The sequence below is a fragment of the Podarcis tiliguerta genome, assembly GCF_965153285.1.
Source record: "Podarcis tiliguerta genome assembly, chromosome: 2".
In the NCBI taxonomy this organism is placed as follows: Eukaryota; Metazoa; Chordata; class Lepidosauria; order Squamata; family Lacertidae; genus Podarcis; species Podarcis tiliguerta.
In genome coordinates, this window is record NC_139535.1 from 91,678,783 (window position 1) to 91,700,523 (window position 21,741).

Sequence of the window (21,741 nt, forward strand, 5' to 3'; positions counted from 1 at the left end):
GCAATTCGGGCATAACATTTAAAAGCCAGGCTGTGGGGAGGTGGCAGAAACAATTCCTGTTAGCTGTAAATGTATAGGAGGAACAATGGAAGGGTGCGATGGTCACTCAACGTGGTGTGGATGAGGGAACTCTCAACGTTTGCCGCTGCTGCAAAAACCTGATGGCAGTGAAGAGGAGGGGAGCCTTCCGCTCACAGTCTCCTCGCCACCGTCCCCTTCCTCCTCCTCCTCTGCCTTCCTCCAGCGCTAGAAGAAAAGGCCTCGGACCCTAAAGCCTCGACTTCCTTCTCTCCACACAATGGATGAGCGTCATCCGCCCGGCGCCCAGGAGACAAAAGTCCGCCATTCCCACCCCAAGATGGCGGCCGGGCGGGGAAAAGGTGAATTTCCCCCCGCCCTCTTTTCCCGTCTCCCTATCTCTATATATGTAGATACTCTAGGAGTTGGGGCGCTCTCTATGATCGGGCTCGGCTCCCTTTTCCCGCCTCCGCTTTAGAAGCCAATGCGCGGCCCGCTCAGCGGACGTGACGTCTCCGCGGAGGGCGGGTGGCAGCCGGGATAGCCTGCCTGCCGGTAGAAGGAAGTGACGCCGAGGGAGCATCGCGGAAGTGTGGGGGCGGGGGCGCGCGCGCGGGGTGGATCTGGGCGGTGGCGGGCGGCGTTTGTCACCGGTGGCGGCAGAAATAGCAGGAGCAGCGGCACCGGCGCAAGGTAGAGGCCGGCACTGGGCAAGGGGGCTGCGGCTGAGGTCGGGACTTCTCGGGTTTTTGACGGGCTGCTGCTGCAGTGCCTGGGAGCCTCCTTTTCTCCCGAATTTCCCCCCCACCCCATCCGGCTTCTCCACCCCACCCTCCTTTCGCTTTGGCGATGATGGTCGCCCGCCGCTCTCCGTCGCCTCTCCGGGGTGGTTTTTTGGTTTCCCTTCCGCCCTAGTGGGAGTCGCACCCCTCAGGGCCGGTTTGCGTTATGAATGGGCGACCTCTGCGCGCTCCCTTTAATATATCGGTTGGGGTGCCGTCCATTGAGCTCCGCAGCTAACTTCGTCTCCTCCTTATTCTGTTATTACTTAGATCAAGTTAAATATCTCCATCGCTTAATAGTCTCCCGTGCCTGTTAGTGCTGCCATGTAGGCACCTGCTGGCATAGGGTGCGGGAGGGAATAAACTTCCCTTTCTGCTGGCTAATCCTGGATCTTTTTTTACTCTGTTCATACCCAGATTTCATGTTCCTGCCTTCCTTTATAATAAGTGACCAGTTCCCATTATAAACTGCTTTTGGTTCTTTGTCTGTTTTGTTGGAATAGACGTAAAGTGTATCTCTACCTGCTCTATAGCTGCTTGGGTAGGCGTCCTGGCCTTCACAACTTCCTGGTCTTTCCTCCATAGGAGCTTTATTTTTTCCTCAGCAAATTCCTTCAAGTCAAGCCTGCAGCAAGTGTGTGTTAACGTTATTTTTCTAAGTGCCTGCTTGGTGTCTCATGACATGAAATTTCACCCAAGGCCTTTGAGAAAGTTGCTGTATGAGAGAGTATGGGTGAGCTTGAGTATGGCTCAGGGCTTTATTTGAGCTAAAACCTGGCATTTTGACACTGGATTCCCCCCTGGAGTAAGGGGGACTCAGTGTTGTACAGAGAGTACCATTTCATCCATGACTGAGTTGATGTATTTCTGTTTCTAGGTTTAGCACAGAGGAAGCCAATGTGGTGCTATCCAGGTGTTGTTGGACTCCTGTCACCTCTGAGCATGCTCCTTAGGGCTGATGGGAGTTCTAGCTCAGCAGTCTTAATGTGAACACTCTACAGGCTTGAAGAGCATCTCTCCTTTTTATATTAAGCCCTGGTGTGGGTGATCGTTCATATTGCAATCACTAAAAAAGGCCACTACTCAAACTGTTTTATTAACAAAACCTTTATTTGAGCCTGTTCTCTCCATGGTATATACTTCATGTTGGCTCTGCTTATAGAACCTTACAAAGGGGCTGGATTGAAACATTGAGACTAATTACCTTCACATTGAGATGTGGATGAAATGCATATCCTATGGACCAACAGCATGCTATGCAGCTAATGTTAATTCCATAGCAAAATGTGATTGATAATAGGGTACGTATTTATGGCGGCATGATCATATTTGTGGCTAAGAAGTCACTGGAAGCAGAGGACTAATTTGACCACTATACATTTGTAGGGCTTTGTTGCCATAGGTAGGGCTGTATTACTTTTTGACATTGGATTAATGACACTGATAAAATGTTTTCGGGGTAAAATGGCTGATCTATTCTTCTAGCAGTCTTCTGGAAAGACCAGGAGATGCTGGATGGGCACCCACAGACCTGGACTCTGTTGTTACGGAGTGTTCTGTTGTCTAAGCGTCCACTAGTAACAGAGGTGTTGAGAGTGGGAGACACAATGTTATCTGCACAAGTTAGTCATACTTTATCTGTAAGGTGTGTGTGTAAATCTAGTGCCAACTTCTCAGTCCTGCAAACAGTTATAAGAATATAAATTACAAAAAAGGCTGTAAAACAATATTCCTTCTAACAGTAATTCTATGTCTGTAATGGCTTAGATGCAACATGTATTTTGTCTGCATCCTTTCTGAGAGTGCACTAAATCTTAGCTACATTTCCTTAATCAGCCTGGTTGCACAGTAGGCTTCCTCTTATAGGCTGCAACTAATCAGCCAAGATTTGGTTTAGGGTGGGGACCTTTTTGGCTCTACAGGCCACATTTCACAGTCACAAATGATGTCCGGAGAACTAGCAGGCATCAAGGTGATGCGAAAAGCAAGGTTCCCTTCCCACTTCATTTCAGCAGCTTATTTCACCGCAAACCAATGTTGGAAGATGATCCTACTTTGTGCAGGGCTTCCGATTCCTGACAACCAGCTGGTTGTTGGGCACTTTGGAAGCTGCTTAAGCAGACTATGACAAGAGCTCACCCTTTTGGCTAAGCCCTGTCCCTACTCATGTGGGGTAAGGTACATAAGAGTGGCTTGCCCAAGGTGGCCTCACTGTCCAAATGGGGAGGTCCAGAATGCCAAGGTTGGCCCCTGGGTCAGAGAGGGACTGAAATCTGGTCAGTCTTGATGCTCCGTGAACCACATCAGGAATATCCTGGAAGCAAAAGCTTTATCCTTGATGTAGCCATTCTGTATGAAAAAACTCAGCAAGGAAGATGACTCTCTTCTGCTTTAGGGAATGTATGGGGTTTTTTTTCCTTATCAGGCTGTGGGTGAAATAAAGGAATTGTAATTTAGGATTTCAGTGACTACAGTCAAGCAGTGATTAATGGATCTTTGATAAGTGATCTAGCTGCCAGTGTGCTACAAGTTATCCAGTCTATCTACCTACTTTACTCTGGATTGCTTCAGCTGCTTTGCCAATCTTGTGGCGCTATTCTGTAAGGAGTCCTGCCAGCTTGGTCTTCACTTTCTCAGTTCCAACATTCAGAGCTCATCTAACACACAACTCTGACCTTTCAGCACCAGTGATCTACTGGCTTTGGGCTTCCTAATGTTTTAGGTTGGCACTGTAGCAGTACCAGTAAAAGCCAGGACTCCTGTCATGCCTTTACTCTGGTCAATATTTGCTGCTCTGTTTCCATGGTGAGTGCTTGTGTATGCTGCAGCTTAGCAAACTTGTACTATCAGCTAACACATCGTGGCAAATGAACGTTGCACAGCGGGTAAATGTGCCTAATTCTCCACCAGTATGAGAACTTCAGAGCACTCAAGCAAAGCTCACCAATGCTTGGAGGTTATGAAACGCTAGTTTGTGAAAGAGATCTGTATCAGGATTTAAAGGCTGCGAATGTTTTAGCAACAAAGTCTTTTCAATTCTGTACGAAATGTTAACAGATGTGGTCAAAGCCAGCAAGAGTTACATGATCTGGCAATCAATGGCTTCCTGCATCCCCTGGCTCAATTGTGCATGCAAAAAGGATAAATCCAAACTCCCCACTGATCCCTTTCTCCCTCACTGCAGCAGAGTGCATTAGCTCTAAGGCTAATGGGATCTCCAGTTCGTTCAGATGGAACCTTCTGCCAAAGTGAATTAGTGGCTCAGCCTTGGGGACCATTCGTGTGAGGAGCTTCTGTTCTTGCCTCTCATCAGCAGCAAATTTCCCTGGTGGCAAAACCCTGTGTCTTCCCTGCAGTGCTGAATGTTCCTCTGTCTGTCTGGCAGCCTGATTAATGATGTGGATTGTGCTTTCTTGGAAGACCTTGAGTCTTTGCTTCTCTGGGCCCCCCTTCTTCCCTTTAGAAACCTCCAAAGGGTGAAAAGGCTGGATGAGTAGCGAGGCTCTGTCAGTAAAAGAAACTGGGAGCAGTGCTGGCAAGCAGTACGGCTGGGCAGTTGCAAACAAGCTGCCCTGCTGCTCCTGAAAGATGTTAGCTGTATAATAGAGCCCAATGCATTAGTTTTGACCCTTTCACACTAAAGATTGCTTACACATTTACTTTCCTCTGTACAGTATAGTGATTTTATCCCATGAATGAAAGTGTGTGTGAAGCAGGTTTCCCCTCCCTGAACCATTGTATTGACCCATTGTCTGACCAGTGGGTGGCATGTAACAGACTGATATAGCCAGTGTTGTATTGGTCAGTCTGTGCTGACCAAGGAATGAGATGGTCATTTTAATGCTGCAGAGAATATATAGAGCCATTTGCTGTGAGAGCAATTGGGAATTGGACCGTACGGATGTAGTTAAGTACCCTAATCACTTGAGGGCAGGCAAGCTTTTCTGTGTTACTAATTGGCTGTTTTTAATCTCAGATACTTTTAGGTGTTGCCTGAAATCTTCAGATGCAAAATTGGCTCAGATTATTATTCCCCTCTGAGTTAATCATGTCAACATGATAGTGGCTCTCAAATTCAGGTGCTTGAGGATGCCAGCTTGCTCTAGAGCTATATTTAGGTCTAGAGGTGCTCCAGTTCCTAGATAATTTGTCAGTTCTATATTAGTATGGGAAGTGTTCTAAATAGTCCTTGAAGCTGCAGTGCTAGTTAATTCCCCTTTTCCTGACCCATCTTCTCTTCCTAGGTTTGCACACTTTCCAGTTCAGATAGGACACAAATATAGCGTTAAAATAACCCCCTTCTTTTTTTTTTGCTCTTTTCATCTTTAATTTCCTGTTCCTTCTAGATGGCATAGAATAATTTTCCAAAAATAAGTGTATGTAGTTCATGTGGAAAACATGAACTAATTTTGAAATGATGCACTCATAACTTTGAACTAAACTCTGTTAGCACTACATGGTCTAGTGTAGGCTATGCATGCATGCATGTATGAACAAATTGTTCCAATGTATCTAAATATTATTGTGGTCTGTTGGTGATCCTTAACATTTTTAATGTGCTGATATGACTGTTAAAACAATGGAATACCCAACAAGAGGGGTAACTGAGTTTGTTTAATCTGTGTTTAAGCAAAAGCAAAACCTTTTGGTGCTTTAAACACTAATGAATTCATTTTGGCTTTTGCTTTCATGCCAAATTCCATGATTTGCATGTATCTGCAAGCTTACAGGCATCGCCCTGCCCATGCTCTCTGCTGTAGAAGATTTAAGGTTGTACAAAAGGTTCTAATACTAAGCTTGTTGCATATGATTCTGTGGTTTGATAATGGAAAGATCTAGTAGTATAGACAGGGTGAATACAGGGGAAGCTAAACAAAGCTTGCTGTAGTTAAACATAGATGCTCGCATTTCAGTTTATGTATGTGGCTTTTCGCTCATGTGACTTGCACCTAGCTATTTGCTGGAATCAAAAGGCGCCATGGCACCATAAAGCAGTAGTGAGGAATTGATGGTCCTTCAAGTCTTGTTGGATGCCAACACCCATTAGCCCCATGCTCAGTGGTTAAACGTGATGGGAGTTGTCCACCAATGTCTTGAGGACGACAGGTTCCCTAGTCCTGCTTTAGAATGGTACAAAACTCTTGGCAGTCCTTTGGAGCACAAGTTGAACAACGCTGCGTGATTTCCATGGGAATCTCCCCCACCCACCCAAAATTTGTTCTCTCTGCTGCTTAAGATACTGTGGCGCCAATCTTGCAAGAGTTTGTGCCACTGTTCCCCTCTGCTGTGCTTGGAAAAACTGGAAAGTCTAACTTGAATGGCTATTTCTGGTATTGGGCACAGCCGTTTTGGCAGATTTCATGAGCAGAGGGCCTGAGAGCATGATTAAAAGCAAATCTGCTGGTGTTGCTTTGACTGCCACCTGGAAATGGCGATAAAGGGCCTTTGTTCCCTCTAGGCGGTCTTTATCCTGCTGACCCTTAGAAAACTGCTCTCTTCCTCCAAGGAAGGGGCTTAAGAGGCTGGTTAGAAAGTGGCCTTCCTCTTTGATTGGAAGCGGCTCCTCTTAATGCAGGCAGGGATTTTGTGGCCTGATGTGAAGGGAAGCTGCACCCTGGCAAGGGCCTATGAGCTTGCCCTCCCCCCTCAAAGCCTTCTCTGTTATACTACAATTGCATGGCTCCTTCGCCTGCAGCAAATCTGCATGTACTGGTAGCAAAGTCTGCTTTCTAGGACTGCATAGTCCCTTGTGTGTGGTGGGGCCAGGCTGTGGTGTCTGCCTTCCCTGGAAGTCCTGGCAGTTGAAATGGCTTTCCAGCCTCATATTGACAGAAGTCTTTAGAGGATTAACGTTCTGGCCTGGGACAGGGAGACAGGGGTGGCAAAGTGTCATCATATTCTGTGTCGCTGCTGGGCTTGCAGTGCTTTGTGAATGGTGAATCATGCAATCCAGTTCTGACAGCTCCTGTCTGACTCTTTTCTCTCCCCCCTCCCATTTAAATTTATTTTTATTAAAGATTTGCCTTTCTTACAAATCAGTTACATTTATTGTGAGACAATTGTGTTGAGTACAGTATAAGGTTGGGGAAGAAGAGGGGTGGGGTGGTGAGGCTTATATTCTTTTATATAGTGTACGTGTGGGGTTTTGTGTCAGCGTCAATTGGGTAGGTTCTCTTTCTATTTGTTTATTACATTTCCTTGGTAGTGAGAGGTATTGGGGGGCAGGGTGTGGTTAGTGGCTATGGTTGGCTGCAGTGGGGTTTGTTTGCATTTGTGAGGTGGGGAGAGGGCTTGTTGAGTCGGGTAAGCCAGACTGATTCGTATTCTGTCAGTGGGTTCCTCTTGTCTTGTTGGGCTGTGTATGTGATAAAGGGGAGCCATACTGGGGTGAAGGCATCCTCTTCTATTTGTCCCTGTGTCAGTTTCAGTTTTTCGGTTAGCTTTTCTAGTAAGGCCTTTTCTTATACAATTTGATACCATTGGTCCATGTTTACTCCTGACAGGTCTCTCCAGTGACTGGCTATGAGGCTTCTGGCTGCTGAGAGTAGGTGGGATATAAGCTCTGTATGTGAGTCGCCATTATGATCTTGGAAGATGTTCAGTAGTGCCAGTTCTGGGGTGTGTTCTAGGGCATTCCCACCACATGTGGAGGTATGTGCCTGTGGAGGTGCAACCTCTCCAACATCTTGGTGAGGTTCCTGGGCATATCAGCGCCGGTTTCCGTGGTGTTAAGTACCACCTGTAGGTGAGTTTCAGAGTGAGTTCTCTTCTTTTGGCTGATACGGATTTAAAGAGAGATTTAGACCACATTCTAGTCTATTGGGTGGAGTTAATTTCATAGCCTATGTCGTGCTCCCATTGCTCTTTGATTGTGTTAAGGGAGTTTGTGGTATTTTGGAGCAGTATTTTGTATATTGTGGATACCATCCCTTTGCCATGTCCCTCTGCTGCCAGGAGAAGGTTTTCGAAGGTGATCAAGGGCCTAGTCGCTGCTGATTTTACTGCTGGATTGTTTAAGAAGGCATGTAGTTGATGGTGTGGTAGCCAAGGTATTTCTGTGTCCCCTAGTTTGGCTTGTATTTCTTGTTTCGGTATGGATTTGTCGTTTTCATAGAAGTCTTTTAGACAGTGCCAGGTTTTTATCTGGAGGTTTTGTGCTGCGTGTTGTAATATGTGGGTGATGGGCCAGGGGGGTTAAGGGGGACTGGGATAGCTTGCCTACTTTTTTCTTCTGTGTGAACCTGTGTTGTGGGGATTTTCTTCAGTTTGTTTTGGAGAAATGGGTATGCTGTTGTGGGGATGTTTTCGATGGTGTCTCTCTCCAAGTGGACCCATTGTCTGCCTGACTCTTTTCTGTAGTGCAGCCTTGCATTAATTGGGTAGTCATAGGCAACAAGGAATTGCATGCAGGCAAGTGAATGGGAGAGTCACAACATCCCTCTTCTGTGCCCATCACAAAAGCCCCTTGGACTGCCAGAGGAGGGAAGACACCCACACGCTATTAACATTTTTTTGTAGGCTTGTGGGTTTATTAACAAGGTTACTTCTGCGTGTATTGCCCCGATCCCTGTATTTCATAATTGCTGCTATTGCTATGTACCTCACTTAGTTTTCTGGGGTGCATAAAAGATGGCGAGGTTCTCGCTCTGCAGCAATACTTGTAATGTGGATGTCGGTTCCAGGATTGGAGGTGGTGTGTGGCTATGTTTGTGTAGGGCAGGGAATTTTTCATCAGACTGCACATTAATCCTACTAGCTGCTTTTAACGGGGTTCGGGTGGAAGCAAGGATAACAGTGAGCCTAGCAGCACAACTTGGGACTGCATGATGCTAGCGTGGGTGGTATAATAGGTACTTCTGATAGACTCTCCCCCCCCCCCCCAATAGATTGCTTCTTGGCTGCCTTTAGGGGAAAAGAAGTGGGTTGTAGGCAGAAGCCTGTAAGTGGGCCTAACCCACATAGGAAAGCAGCTGAGCTGTGCCAGTGGCAGCAGCTCTTCAGTAACGTCTAAGGCATGTGGTCACACCCTTGGGGAGCGAGCCAGCTTCCTGATTGGAAGGGGAGGGGCATTTCTGCTTTCCAGTGGTAGGGCAGGGCTGCATCATTTTATACTTCCAGTCCTGACAGCGAGCCTGTGTGCCTTAAAGGGGCATTCCAGCTGGAGCGAGGAAAATGCTGCTGCTCGCTTGAGGACCCTGTGTGCACACAAGAAAACAACTCCCAAGGCGGGGGCAGACAACTGCCCTTCCCCGGTATACAGTGGTACCACCTCAGGTTAAGAACTTAATTCGTTCTGGAGGTCTGTTATTAACCTGAAACTGTTCTTAACCCGAAGCACCACTTTAGTTAATGGGGCCTCCCGTTGCTGCACGATTTCTGTTCTCATCCTGAAGCAAAGTTCTTAACCCGAGGTAATATTTCTGGGTTAGCGGAGTCTGTAACCTGAAGCAGATGTAACCTGAAGTGTATGTAACCTGAGGTACCACTGTAGTGAAGTATGTTTTACAGTTCTATGATGCAAGGAGGGACAGGGGCAATTTGGGTTGGTGTTCCTCCTCTGGAAGGTAACCGCCCCAGGTCATTTCCCATTCCTTAGCCTTGGTTATTATGAACAGTGTTCAAAATTAGACAGGCTCCGGGTGCATTTTGTAACCTTGGTTTAAGGAGCCGCTTGGTGCCTAGCTTATATATCTGAGTTTCTAACACAGCTTCTGAAGTGGGGCATACCTAGTTGCTCATTTCAACATAGTTGTCTTGGCTTAGGAACGTGTTGGCCAATGCCTTGTTACTGAATATTTATGAAGAAGGCTGTTTGTATTGGCTGCCTGGTATCTTGGAAATCTCTGCCTTTTGACTCTCTCCCTCCCTCCCCTGTGAAAGGTCAGGGTCAGTGTGTTTGTTCAGTCAACTTTAAATCGTAGTAGTAGTTAACACTGCTCTAGTCAAAAGATTGAAGCCCTGCCCTTTCACGACACATGTATCTCAGCAAATGTCAGTGTTTATGAGAAGTCTGGAGCACTTTTTTGTGTCCATGTAATACCTAGCCTCCCTAAATCAGTACTTGCGCCTTTTCAAGTACTTAGGTAGAACAACCACATCAGTCTCTTTGAAAGAAGCTTAAATCGAGGAAACTTGCTATGGAGAAGCAAGCGTTTCTTTATACTGAAGACATATAGTCACGGAGGCCACATCTGCACCACACTAAACATCTTTTATATGGCTTCTTCCAAAGAATCCTGGGAACCAGAGTTACAATTCCCAGAGTGGTTTAACAGCCAGTCCCTCTTCCCAGGGAGTTGTGAGTATTATACCTCTGCAAAGGAAGAAAGCAGCTCTCAGCATCCTAAACAGACTGTAGTTCCCAGAGCCCTTTGTAGGAAGGACCAAATGTTAAGGTGGTGTAATCATACTTTATATGTCTGGTGCAGAAGTAGCCTATGTTACAAATATAGTTGAGTTTTCTGGTGGATGCAGTTTGCCCTTTGGAGTGTTCCTTCCACGTCTGCCTTCCCCTTTGAGAGTTGTGCGTGCTTGCGGATGGAAGGCACAGATCATCCTATGTGATGTGCTGTACTTTCCCAGTTGATAGAGGATACAGTTTTGCACATTGAGCCATCTTTGTGGAGTTCTTCCTTCCAATAAAAAGTTGTTCCAGCTGTGCTGAGTCCTTGTTAGTTGATTGAAATCCTGGCATTTCTACTCTTAATTGTTAAAAACAACAACAACCCATAAGCTTCACTTTCTAGAGAGCTAGCTGTGTTAATATCTGTTTCAGCAGGATAAGCAAGGAGACTTGTGGCCATTGTACAAAATTTGCCAGGTGCATTTTGCATCTGATTGTCGGCCACTTGCAACCAAGTGAAGATGCCTGAGTGACAGGATGGTGCTTGACATCACCATCTGGAGGTGCAAGCCTGGGGATCCTTGGATCTTGACTGTTTTCACATACTAATACCCCATCCTGTACAATTCTATTGGTTATATTTTATCTGCACAATCAGAATGAATTTCAGGAACCGAAATGTTTTCTCTACAACGTGAACAGGAGCAGTGAACGACATTATAGTTAATTTGTTGTAGATTGTCTCCACTTACCCTGCTCACAGTTGTGAATAATGTTCATATGTTATGAATGGTCCATGTCACCATTAAGAAAAAGAGGTAGGAATACGCCAATATATATCTGGACTGTCTAAATAAAGTAGCTTTTCTTCTTGTAAGTTCTCAAAGCTCCTAACCTAGCTCAAGAATGTAATCTGAACTAGCCAGATGTTTAACTATTAATCAATCACAGTCCGTCTGTTGTTTGAAAAATAAGACTTTAGAGCCGTCTTGCCCAAAAAATGTCAACTAGACATTCCATTTTGGCAACTGTAACCTTGGTTTAAGGAGCCGTATGGCACCTAGCTTATATATTTTAGTTTCTAACACTGCTTGTTGCCAAGGTTAGAAAAATTATGACATCGTATTAAAGGTAAAGGTACCCCTGCCCGTACGGGCCAGTCTTGACATACTCTAGGGTTGTGCGCCCATCTCACTCAAAGAGGCCAAGGGCCAGCGCTGTCCGGAGACACTTCCGGGTCACGTGGCCAGCGTGACATCGCTGCTCTGGCGAGCCAGAGCCGCACACGGAAACGCTGTTTACCTTCCCGCTAGTAAGCGGTCCCTATTTATCTACTTGCACCCAGGGGTGCTTTCGAACTGCTAGGTTGGCAGGCGCTGGGACCGAACAGCGGGAGCGCACCCCGCTGCGGGGATTCGAACCGCCGACCTTTCGATCAGCAAGCCCTAGGCACTGAGGCTTTAACCCACAGCGCCACCCGCGTCCCGACATCGTATTATGACATCATAAAACATCAATACATTGTAAGCCACATGAACAAATCCCTTCCAGAACTGCTGTCCGTTACCTGATTGAATAATTAGTGACAAAACATTTCTGTCCCCGTTTTCATTTGTTCTCCATCAAATACAAGGGCAGAGAAAGCTTCCTGAAAATTGAAATACAGTCGTACCTTGGAAGTTGAACAAAATCTGTTCTGGAAGTTGATTTCCAAAACGTTGGAAACCAAAGCGTGGCTTCTGTTTGGCTGCAGGAAGCTGTACTGGACGTTTGGCTTCCAAAGAACGTTCACAAACCGGAACACTCCCTTTGGGTTTGTGGTGTTCGGGAGCCAAAACGTCCGAGTACCAAAGCGTTTGGGATCCAAGGTATGACTGTACAGTTTTGATTGACTTTGGCATACTTTTGCCCAGTTTGAGATTTGCTGCTTCATCCAAGCCCTGCAGGTGCAGGCAAGGACTAAGGAAGGCAAGGACTCAAAGAGGACTAAGTAGCAAAAGCTGCTGTCATTGAGGCAGTTCCTACAGCCAGGTGTCTGGTCTTTTAGTGGTCCTGAAATTTGGAGGTACACAAACTTTAGACCCCAGAGCACAGTCGGGGGCTGGGCTAGACTCGAGAGCCATAGCTCAGTGGTGGAGAACATGCAAAAAGTCCCTGACTCATCTCCATAGCAGAGCTGGGGAAGACCGCAGGCTTAAAAACCCTGCAGAGCTGCTTCCAGTCAGTGTAGGCTGCCCTGAACTAGATAGGCCCAATGTCCGCTGCATTATAAGGCAGCTTTTTATGAGCAGAGAAGACCTTTGAAAGCTCACTGGGTTGGGGGGGAGTATATTGTTTTCTGCCTTGTTACCCAATAAGATTTCATAATAAAGTGCCAAAGTTTTTTTTTTTTTTTTAAAGTGTTTAGCAGGATTCATCTGGCATCCTGATGCTCTTTTCCCGTTTGTGATGCTTTGAGACAAAAGACCTGGCTTCACTTCAACTTATTGTTTGTCACAGCTCCTCAGGGCCTGGCCTTGCTCCCCCTTCACGCTATTCAAATGAGATTGTACTTTGGAAGCAACAGCCCGTCCACAACTAATCAGTTTGGTTAGTGTGGAGTTTGTTCCAGGTTTCAAGTGCGCTCCACTCTCCCCTCATTGGGTCCTTTTAGCATCTGTGTAGTGGCTGTTGGCGTGATTTTAGCCCTTGTTCTGACCTCTGCATATTTATGCAAAGTGAATCCGAGGAGAGGAGAGGCACAAGAGGAAGAAAATTGGTGGCAGCGGAACAGCTACTTCCCCTGAACCACCATTTTTTTATTTATTTGAAAAAGACAAGCGGCCCGAGCTTGCTGGTTGCCAACAGCACAAAAGGAAAATTCCAAGGCCTTTGAAACCCTGTTGCTTGAGAACACCACCTCAGATCATTTCTAACCTTTCCAGGGAGCCCCCTGGGATGAGTTGCAACTTCAAAGGGCTTTTTGTAGCCTGCGGAGGAGTTGGGAGTGTCTGAACCGGGTTTTATAATGAGAGCAGGCTCCTTTAACCATGGTTACCATAATAGCTTCCTATTCGCTGTCCTGAGAGAGCCTGGAGGAAGCTTACCCCACCTCACTCCATGACTGCTCCCTCTGCCTGCCCACCCCAGCCAATAGCAGCAGCCACCTTCGCTGGCTTTGTTTAGCGTTGGCTTCATTTCTCTTTCAGACGGGCAGCAGGTGCTGCCAACCCTAGTCTGCCTGCTGTGTGAGTTGGGGGGGCCATTGGCGTATATGGGGCAGAATTTGGCTAATGGAGCTAGCATGCAGTGATAAAGACTAGGGTGGAGCAGCAAGCTTGTCACTCGGTTGATTCCCTTCCTTCCAGCTCCTGAGTGAGGTGGAACAGAACATCTGTCTGGCAATGAAGCTCTTTAACTTCAGCAGCAGGGGGCAAAGTGCAAAGGTTCACATCCTGTGGTGCCTCTTTTGAGGAGGAGGAGGGGAGCATATCAGCTAGGAACCTCAGTCTCTGCTCCTTTAATTCCTTCAGGAATTCTGTGCACAAAGACAAAAATCTCAGAAAGTTAAAGGATTACAGCACCTGGGGAATTTCCTTGAGCTTTGGCAAGGGTTTTCCCCTTGCAGACATTGCCGTTTCCAGCCAAGTTGCCGTAGCTAATGTGCTTGTTTGTGTCCCTTCCTTCTCTCCTCTCCCCCCCCCATAGGTCATAGTTGCAGAAATGGCTGAACAAGAGCCTACCCCCGAACAGCTGGCCCAGATTGCAGCTGAAAATGAGGAGGACGAGCACTCTGTCAACTACAAGCCCCCTGCCCAGAAGAGCATCCAGGAGATTCAGGAACTGGACAAGGATGATGAGAGTTTACGCAAGTACAAGGAGGCCCTGTTGGGAAATGTTGCCATCGCTGTCGGTGAGTCCCTGGAGGACGTACTTGGGCCTACTGTGTGAGGGAAGCAGGCCTTCTGAAACCTGCCCCACTTTCTCACACATGCATGCTTCTCCAAAAGTATTTGGCCCTCTTCCATTTGGATGTGGTGTGGAAACCATCTGGTCTAAGCCAAGAGCTGAGGTCCTGAGGAAAGAAGCTTGGGAGTTGCCCAGTCCTGAAATCCATGGTCTTGGAGGGGGGAATTGTCTCTGCAAACTGGAACTTTAGACTTTGAATAAACTCTACAGGTTTGTAAGCAGAACTAAGTCAGGAGTAAACTTGTGTAAGCCTTCTCTTGTCTCTCTCTCTCTCTCTCTCTCTCTCTCTCTCTCTCTCTCTCTCTGTCTCTCTCTAACACACACACTGCTAATTACTTTTTTGGGAGCACCTGAGATGATGGGGAATAAGTACTGGTAGGTGAGTAGGGGGTGAGAAACTATAAGGACCAGGGAACCAGAAGAGTTAAAGGCACAAAGCTTTCCTCTTAATCTCAGTTTTGGGATCCACTTGTGGCTTTCAGTACAGTCCAATTGTGAAGAGAACATTAAGTAAACTTATCTTAAAGTGAAGACACAAAGGGTTGTATCCAATGAAGTTGACCTGTTAGCACAAGGACTTTGGCCTGCACGATAAGACTTCCCTTCACTCTCCCCAAATTTGCTCAGCAGAGGTGGTGGTGGTGGTGGAAAACCCAGAATGGAGGTGCATGGGGAGAAAGGAGGGAGAACAAGCCCAATTGCACAGGCAGAGGTCCTTAATGGGAGAATTGAATTGGATACAACCCAAAGGCTCACCAGGTTGCAGGTTTGCTGACTGCTGCGCAGTACATTGGTGGATCCATACTTGCCATGCTTTTTTGCTTCTCTGCTCTGCAGCCCATGCCTGCAGCTATCAAATGAGATACTTAAGGACTGGTCTGCTTACCCTCTGGTATTTATGCCTCAACTTCTCTTTCAGATCCCAGCACTCCAAACGTGGTGGTAACAAAACTGACTTTGGTCTGCGCTACTGCTCCTGGACCCTTGGAGTTGGACCTCACAGGTGAGTGGGTTAGGTCAGAATATATGATCAGTCCTGTACAGGTAGGCTAGTCTGGCTCACCATAGGATCTTTCAATCTCAATACATTGCATTCTCACTGCAGATAGCCAGCCCTATACAAACATCTACTACTACACAGAGTTTCGCCCTATAGCATTTGCTTTGCACCCAGTTTTGTAGAGAAGAGGTCATTGCCAGATCTGAGAGCCATTTGAAGAGAGTTTTCCCTGCACAGTTGCTGCTGTGATGTGGTTTAAGGCTCGTCTTGCCTATTACAGAATAGGCTTGTGTTAAAGTCATCTTAGGGCTCAGCATTGATCCATGAGATAGACTAAGTCTTAGTTTCAGAGCAGCCAAATTTATATTTCGCTGTTCAGACAGCCTACCGGTCCAGTGGTAGAGCAGTCTCCCAGCAAAGGCACATGCCTCATTTCACATCTGCACCTTTGCATTCTGGGAAAGGTCTGCCAGACTTTGGCTAGGAGAGAGTGCAGTTTGCAGAGTTGTAGCAGAGCTGCCAGCTGGAATAAGCAGGTTGCCAGAGGGAAAACCAATCTGGACCTGAATGCACAATTCTCTTTTTCTTTCCTTTTGGAAAGAAGGAAATATTAGACTACAGTAGGACTCGATGCAAACCCAGCCATTTTACTGAGTGCTGCAGTACCAGCTGAATAGCCTGCAAAATGGCCTAGTATACGTGCCTTTGGATTGTCTGAAAGAGTACAGTGAAGGCAACTGCTTGACCTCAATAGGCAGGGTGACCCCAAAGGGCAGGTGCTGCCACACTAAATAATCAAGTCCTTAAAAATGAGGAGCGGGTATTATGTGGTGCCGATCCTAAGTAATCAAATGGACACATGTGGAGGAAAGGGATCTCGTAGGTAAACTGGTCCCAAGTTGTTAAGGGCTTTATATGCTAATAGTACATAGAAATCAATCTGCTGCTCTTTGCTTTAAAACTCTCAGTGGAAAGTTTGCCTGTCTTTGATTCCTGCCTTCTCCTTGCTGTTCAGGTGACCTGGAGAGTTTCAAGAAGCAGTGCTTTGTGCTGAAGGAAGGTGTTGAATACCAGCTAAAAATCTCCTTTCGGGTGAGGTCTTTTGTCATATTGGTCAGCCTTCGGTTCGCTAAGCACATTGCTCTGGCCTTTAGGATTTTGTGTGTCAGAGAAAAGTGCATGTTGGCTAATGGAATTCTCTGTCTATTTAGGTGCACAAAGAGATTGTTTCGGGGTTGAAGTATATTCAGCACACATTCAGGAAAGGAGTAAAAAGTAAGTGTCAAGGAGTGTGTGTGGGGGGGTCATGTGCAGTGGATCCCATACCTTTCATTTGCTTTTTACGGAGCAAAAAAAAGGGGGGGGGCTGTCAGCATCGCCCTTGAGCCAGTGCCACTAACTGGACTCATCCACTTCAGCCCCGACTGGGCTAGGCGAGCTGGGTAGCACTTCCAGAGACCACCTTCTTCACAGGAACAGGTCAAAGTGCTGTGGACTCACAGCTTAGAGTTGTGAGCACCGGATTCACTTCCACAAGTAGACAGTCGTCGCACAGCAGAGTACAGCAGAGTCTAGCAGAGTATATAAACAACTCGGAGAGCAGCTCTGTAGAATATCTTCTTTATTCTATCTACAACTATTATACAAGTATATACAGAGCTAAATGAGCCTAAGCATAAATGAATGCTAAACCGCACTGAGTGCCTGCAGCTGCTCTTAGCAGCACACAATCTCTAACACTCAGTCTCTCTCTCCAACTGACTGACTGACCGACCGACTCACTCACTGACTCTTTGATGTGGTGCTGGAGCAGAATAAGTAGAGAGCAGAACACGCCTCCTCCTCTCTGCAGAATCAGCAGACTCCTCAGGAGATTCTTGGATGTGGGAGGGGTGAAATCTCCTCAGGGGCTTCACAATGGTTTTTCAGAAGCGTTCTGTCAACTTTTAGTTTGAAACATTACCTCAATAAAACTGGAACTTGGTGTTTGAGCTGATACAGAGGATGCGTTGCTTCCGCTTGAATGCCAACCATGCAGGCGGCAGCAGCAGCGAGTGATTCCAATGGCTTTGGAAGGCTGGCTCTTCCCTCCCCCCACAAAAACTCTTTGGAGAGTCATGGGCAGATATTCCGGTTCATGTACTGTGTCTGTGTCTTTTCTCCTCCTAGTTGACAAGACTGACTACATGGTTGGGAGCTACGGGCCAAGGGCCGAGGACTACGAGTTCCTGACCCCCATGGAGGAAGCCCCCAAGGGCATGCTGGCTCGGGGCAGCTACAACATCCGATCCAAATTCACAGACGATGACAAGACAGACCACCTTTCCTGGGAGTGGAACCTGAACATCAAGAAGGAGTGGAAGGATTAGCCCCTTCCCTAGCCAAATCCTGAGAGTTGCTCAGACAGCGGCTACAGTAGAAAACCCCCCCACCCTGTACCAAAGTGCTGGCATTGGATACCCTTCCCCCTTCCCCATTCTTAAGCTCATCAGGAAGACCTTTTGGCTCAGCGCCCCACATATTTCCTCCCAAGAATCACTGAAAGAAATTGACCAAACCTGCACTGTCTGGCCCAAGCGCAGAGGTGGAAGTGCTCCCTCTCCTTTCTCCGGCCTCCCGATTACGAGGTCTGCTGCTTCTGACCCACTTTGAATACATTTCAGGCAGGTGCTGAAGGGGAAGCAATATTCCTGCCTGCAGGGGAGAGGATTCGGAGGCACTCCTGTCTCTGGGTGATGGGCAAGGTGCTGAGGAATCGATTCCATGCAGAGCTGGGAACTGCCTGCTGCTGCCCCCCCCCCCCCCGTCCCTCCCCAATTGTTTCCAGGCTCAATCATGTTCATGGCCTGCCCCTTCTCCTCCGGAGACATGGGTCGGCTTTTCATTTGTGATGGTTTCCTGTAACCATGATGCCTTAATGTGTGTAACATACATCCTCCAGGGAGGGCCCCCCCCCCCGACCTTGTTACACTTTTTATATGTGCTCCTGTCCTGTCCCCCAACACATACCCCTCCCTCCTCCTGATTTTGCATCTTCTGGCCAGACCATCCCCCTGCTGAGGCTGATGTCTCAAGGGCTTAAGCTGCTACCCCTTACAGGCTCCCTGTGGCCAGAGAAGCGCTTGCTTCCAGCTAGGGAGGCGGGGCCTGTTGGTGGGCGTGGAAGTTACGAGTGCCACTGTCATCTCCATCTTAGTTCTGTCACACCTAAACTGGCTGCAAAGCCCTGCAGTCCCAGGGCAGTCCCTGGGTTTCAGGGCTGGAAGAAGGATTGGCCCAGCTCAGCTGCTCCTCACCTGATCCGAACAAAAGAGCTTGCTATGGACAAATATTCGAGAGCAGTGAATGCCTTATGTATCTGTTCTGCCTTTGAAATCATGTGCCTGGCCTGTCAGTATTTATTATTGCCTTGATTAGATGCTTCTCCTTCATGATGCCCGGACAGCCCTGCCTGCCCCCCCCCCAGTAGAAACCCCACTGGCGTGGAAAGAGGAGGCCTCGCAGGGCCTGCTCTCTGTTTTGTCAGGTGGGCACGTTCCAGCTCAGCAGCCCAACTCAGCGGGGCTATTGCGAGTCCCAAACTTGTGTTAGAACTGGGACCAAGCGTGTGTGTGCGCGGTTCTCTGTCATAGCTACGTCTCTGCCCCCGACTCCTCTTCCCCACTCCGTCCCTTGCAGGAAATTTTTTTTTTTTGGGTTAAATTGATTTGATGCGTTTTTGTCTGTAAATCTAAAGATCTGGAGTAACAGATTTGGAATCATCAGCTTCCCCTTTTCTGACGGTAAAATAAAATCTTGAAACTGACATGGTTTTCGCCTCCTCGTCGAAGTTCTTCCAAGCTTGCTGTGAGCAGTGGGGAAATGGGGCTCAAACATCCAAGGCCTCCAGATGTTGCTGGACTACAACACCCATCCGTCCCTGACCCTTGCTTAATGCTGGCTGGACTGATGGGAGCAGGGAGTTCAACAACATTTAAGGGCCGCTAGCATCCTGTCCCTGACTCAACAGGGAAGAATTGCCAAGTGGTGGCTTAGGAAATTCAGCTTTTGCAGTGATACCATTTATTGATAGCACATTCTCAAACGTGTGAAGGGGAAATGTCTTGGGAATCTACATTTCACTTGGGACTCTTTCCCAACAATCCATAGATGAATACCTTATATGCCAAAGGGATTTCTCTCTGATTCCCACCCTTGACACTTTCTGAGACTGAGGATCGCTGTTAGAACCATCTGCAAGGAGACTGATTGGAACAGCTCCTTGCAGCTTGACCTGTGAGCATTCATGCCATCACCATCTGATGCCAGGAATACCTGCTGCTAGTGTAAGGACCCCTACTGCACCCCTGACCATTAGGTCCAGTCGTGACCGACTCTGGGGTTGCGGAGCTCATATCGCTTTATTGGCCGGCGTACAGCTTCCGGGTCATGTGGCCAGCATGACTAAGCCGCTTCTGGTGAACCAGAGCAGTGCACGGAAACGCCGTTTACCTTCCCGCCGGAGCGGTACCTATTTATCTACTAGCATACCTTGAGGTGCTTTCAAACTGCTAGGTTGGCAGGAGCAGGGACCAAACAATGAGAGCTCACCCTGTTGCAGGGATTCAAACCGCTGACCTTCTGATCGGCAAGTCCTAGGCTCTGTGGCTTAACCCACAGCGCCACCCGTATCCCTTTTGCTGCTAGTGTAGAAGCTGCTGATTTTCCATGCCATACAGGGGGTCTCTGCTGAGTTTTTCTACCGTGTAATGATGCAAATGGCCAACTTCTCAAATCCAATGGGTGGGTGGCTGTGTGTTGTGCATGTGGGGTGGCCATAGCCACTGCTGGCATGCAGGACCTGGAGGGTGGACTGTGAGTGAATGTAGCCTTTCAGCCTAAAGAAGGTAGCCTGATCCTGTTGTTCACTTCATGGCTGCTATGTGGACACTGTTTTCAAGTCCTGGAGCTGGTGTATGGATGAGGGAAGGGAGCAGTTCAGGCAAAGCATCCTCAGCAGCACCCCTTAAGAGAAAGCTGGAATATGTAAACACAAATGCTGTCTCTGTACAACACAAGGGGACTAAAAAATCAGGGTGGTGCTGGAGGCATTGCCATTATTGGGCGCTCACAAATGAATTCTTGATCAGACTGAAGCTCCACTGAGCCTTACCCAGAAGTTGCTGTCTCTGCAGAAGTCTACAAGTAGGCCATTAATGGAGCGGACTACCCTGCTTTTTGCCTCCTAGCAGCTGTTTTTACTGCCTTTGAACCTGACCTGTGGTGCCTGTGGACATTTGTCTTCCATGAATGCCGGGTGCTGGACACACTGAGGAAAACAGGTTTCCAACGTTCCCTGCTTGCAGTTTTCTCAGAGACATCTGAATGTCCGTCTGTATGAGCTAGATGGGCCACTCTGTATAACACAGCTTCCTATGTCTAGCATTAGGGGAATGAATGTGGTTTAGTGGGAGAGCATCTTCACATGCAGAAAGTGCCAGGTTCAAATCTCCAGGTAGCCATGGGAAAGATTCCCATCTGAAATCCTGGAGAGATGATGATGTTGATACCCCACCCATCTGGCTGGGTATACTACCAGCGTAGAAAATACTGAGCTAGTTGGGTCAGTTTCCTAATTGTATAATATGGGTTCCTACATTACCAATTTCTTGGAATCAAGATGGTGCAATGGGTGGTCACTTGGTCTGGCCCAGCAGGGACCCTGTTTACTGGAACCTCGATCAGTACTTGACTTCACGATCCTGTGGAAGCAGCCAGGTAGAGTTGCCTACAGATAGCAAGCCCACTGCGCAAGTTCTGTTCCCATGTTGTAATGCACATAGTGTATTTGCTCTCAACTCTTGCTGATTAAACAGGTCCATGGTGTTCTTTGATGAATCATCCAATTGACAGGTGGAAGAACAAAGAAACAATGCAGGAGAGAACTCTCTAGAACACACAGCAGTTCTCTTGGAAGAGAAAATAGGCAACCTGTTTTAAGAAGTGGAGATAAAAAGCTTTCAAGACCTAAAGCTGTGGCATCCCTGGGTAACGCCAGAGACCTAGTCTTAGTAATGCATACGTTATTTCTTGACTCTGATTTCCCCCTTTGAAAATTTGAAATGGGTTGGAGTCAGTTCTTAAAGACAAAAAGTGAATCTTCTCGAATGGTGCCAATTTTGTGTCCTTCAGACCTTTTGTGTTACGAGAAAACTCAGAAAGAGGTCCACCAGTATGTTTTGATCCCAGTCTGTCTGGCCTGACCTGCATAACACAGGCAATCACCACTCTTTTATGGGCATGGCAGTATCCAAAAGAGGACTTACTGGCACATGTGGTGGAAATGCCACTATGTCTATAAGGGAAATAGGCCTCATGATGGGATGAGAGGTGTCACTAGATCCAAAGCTATTTTTTTGGAAACATTTGTTAACAAAAACACTTATATTACTTGTAAACTCTTGGTGGTTTGTTTCTTGGTTGCTGTCCACTTGGTTATATCCCAAGATGGAAGAATGTTTCTACTTTTTATTGGGATAGTTTGTTCCAAAAGGTTTTATGTATCACCATTTCTGAAAAATTAACCCATCATTTGTGTGTTACTGGGGTGACACTGACCTGCAGGATTTTACTGCCATTTAGTGGCTGTTTCTGACATGTGGCAGGACAAT

At 47.2% G+C, this 21,741-nt stretch overlaps 1 protein-coding gene and 1 long non-coding RNA gene across 2 annotated transcripts; one reads left to right on the forward strand and one right to left on the reverse strand.

Moving 5' to 3' along the window:
• Positions 1-560: 560 nt before the first annotated feature.
• Positions 561-18,896, forward strand: ARHGDIA (Rho GDP dissociation inhibitor alpha). The gene is made up of 6 exons (XM_083430232.1): positions 561-711; positions 13,831-14,035; positions 15,011-15,094; positions 16,107-16,183; positions 16,303-16,366; positions 17,261-18,896. Exons 2-6 carry the CDS (start codon positions 13,846-13,848, stop codon positions 17,458-17,460), a joined length of 615 nt encoding a protein of 204 aa, XP_083286358.1. The 5' UTR covers positions 561-711; positions 13,831-13,845; the 3' UTR covers positions 17,461-18,896.
• On the reverse strand, positions 10,191-11,896 carry LOC310672692. Its single transcript, XR_014508725.1, has 2 exons — positions 11,656-11,896; positions 10,191-11,286 (listed from the first exon to the last, which is right to left on the reverse strand). It is a non-coding gene; the product is annotated as an uncharacterized lncRNA (long non-coding RNA).
• Positions 18,897-21,741: the final 2,845 nt, after the last annotated feature.

Coding starts and splice junctions, on each gene's coding strand:
- ARHGDIA (XM_083430232.1), top strand. CDS start 13,846: ATGGCTGAACAAGAGCCTACCCCCGAACAGCTGGCCCAGATTGCAGCT. Junction 14,036..15,010: donor AAATGTTGCCATCGCTGTCG/GTGAGTCCCTGG, acceptor CTTCTCTTTCAG/ATCCCAGCACTCCAAACGTG. Junction 16,367..17,260: donor ATTCAGGAAAGGAGTAAAAA/GTAAGTGTCAAG, acceptor TTCTCCTCCTAG/TTGACAAGACTGACTACATG.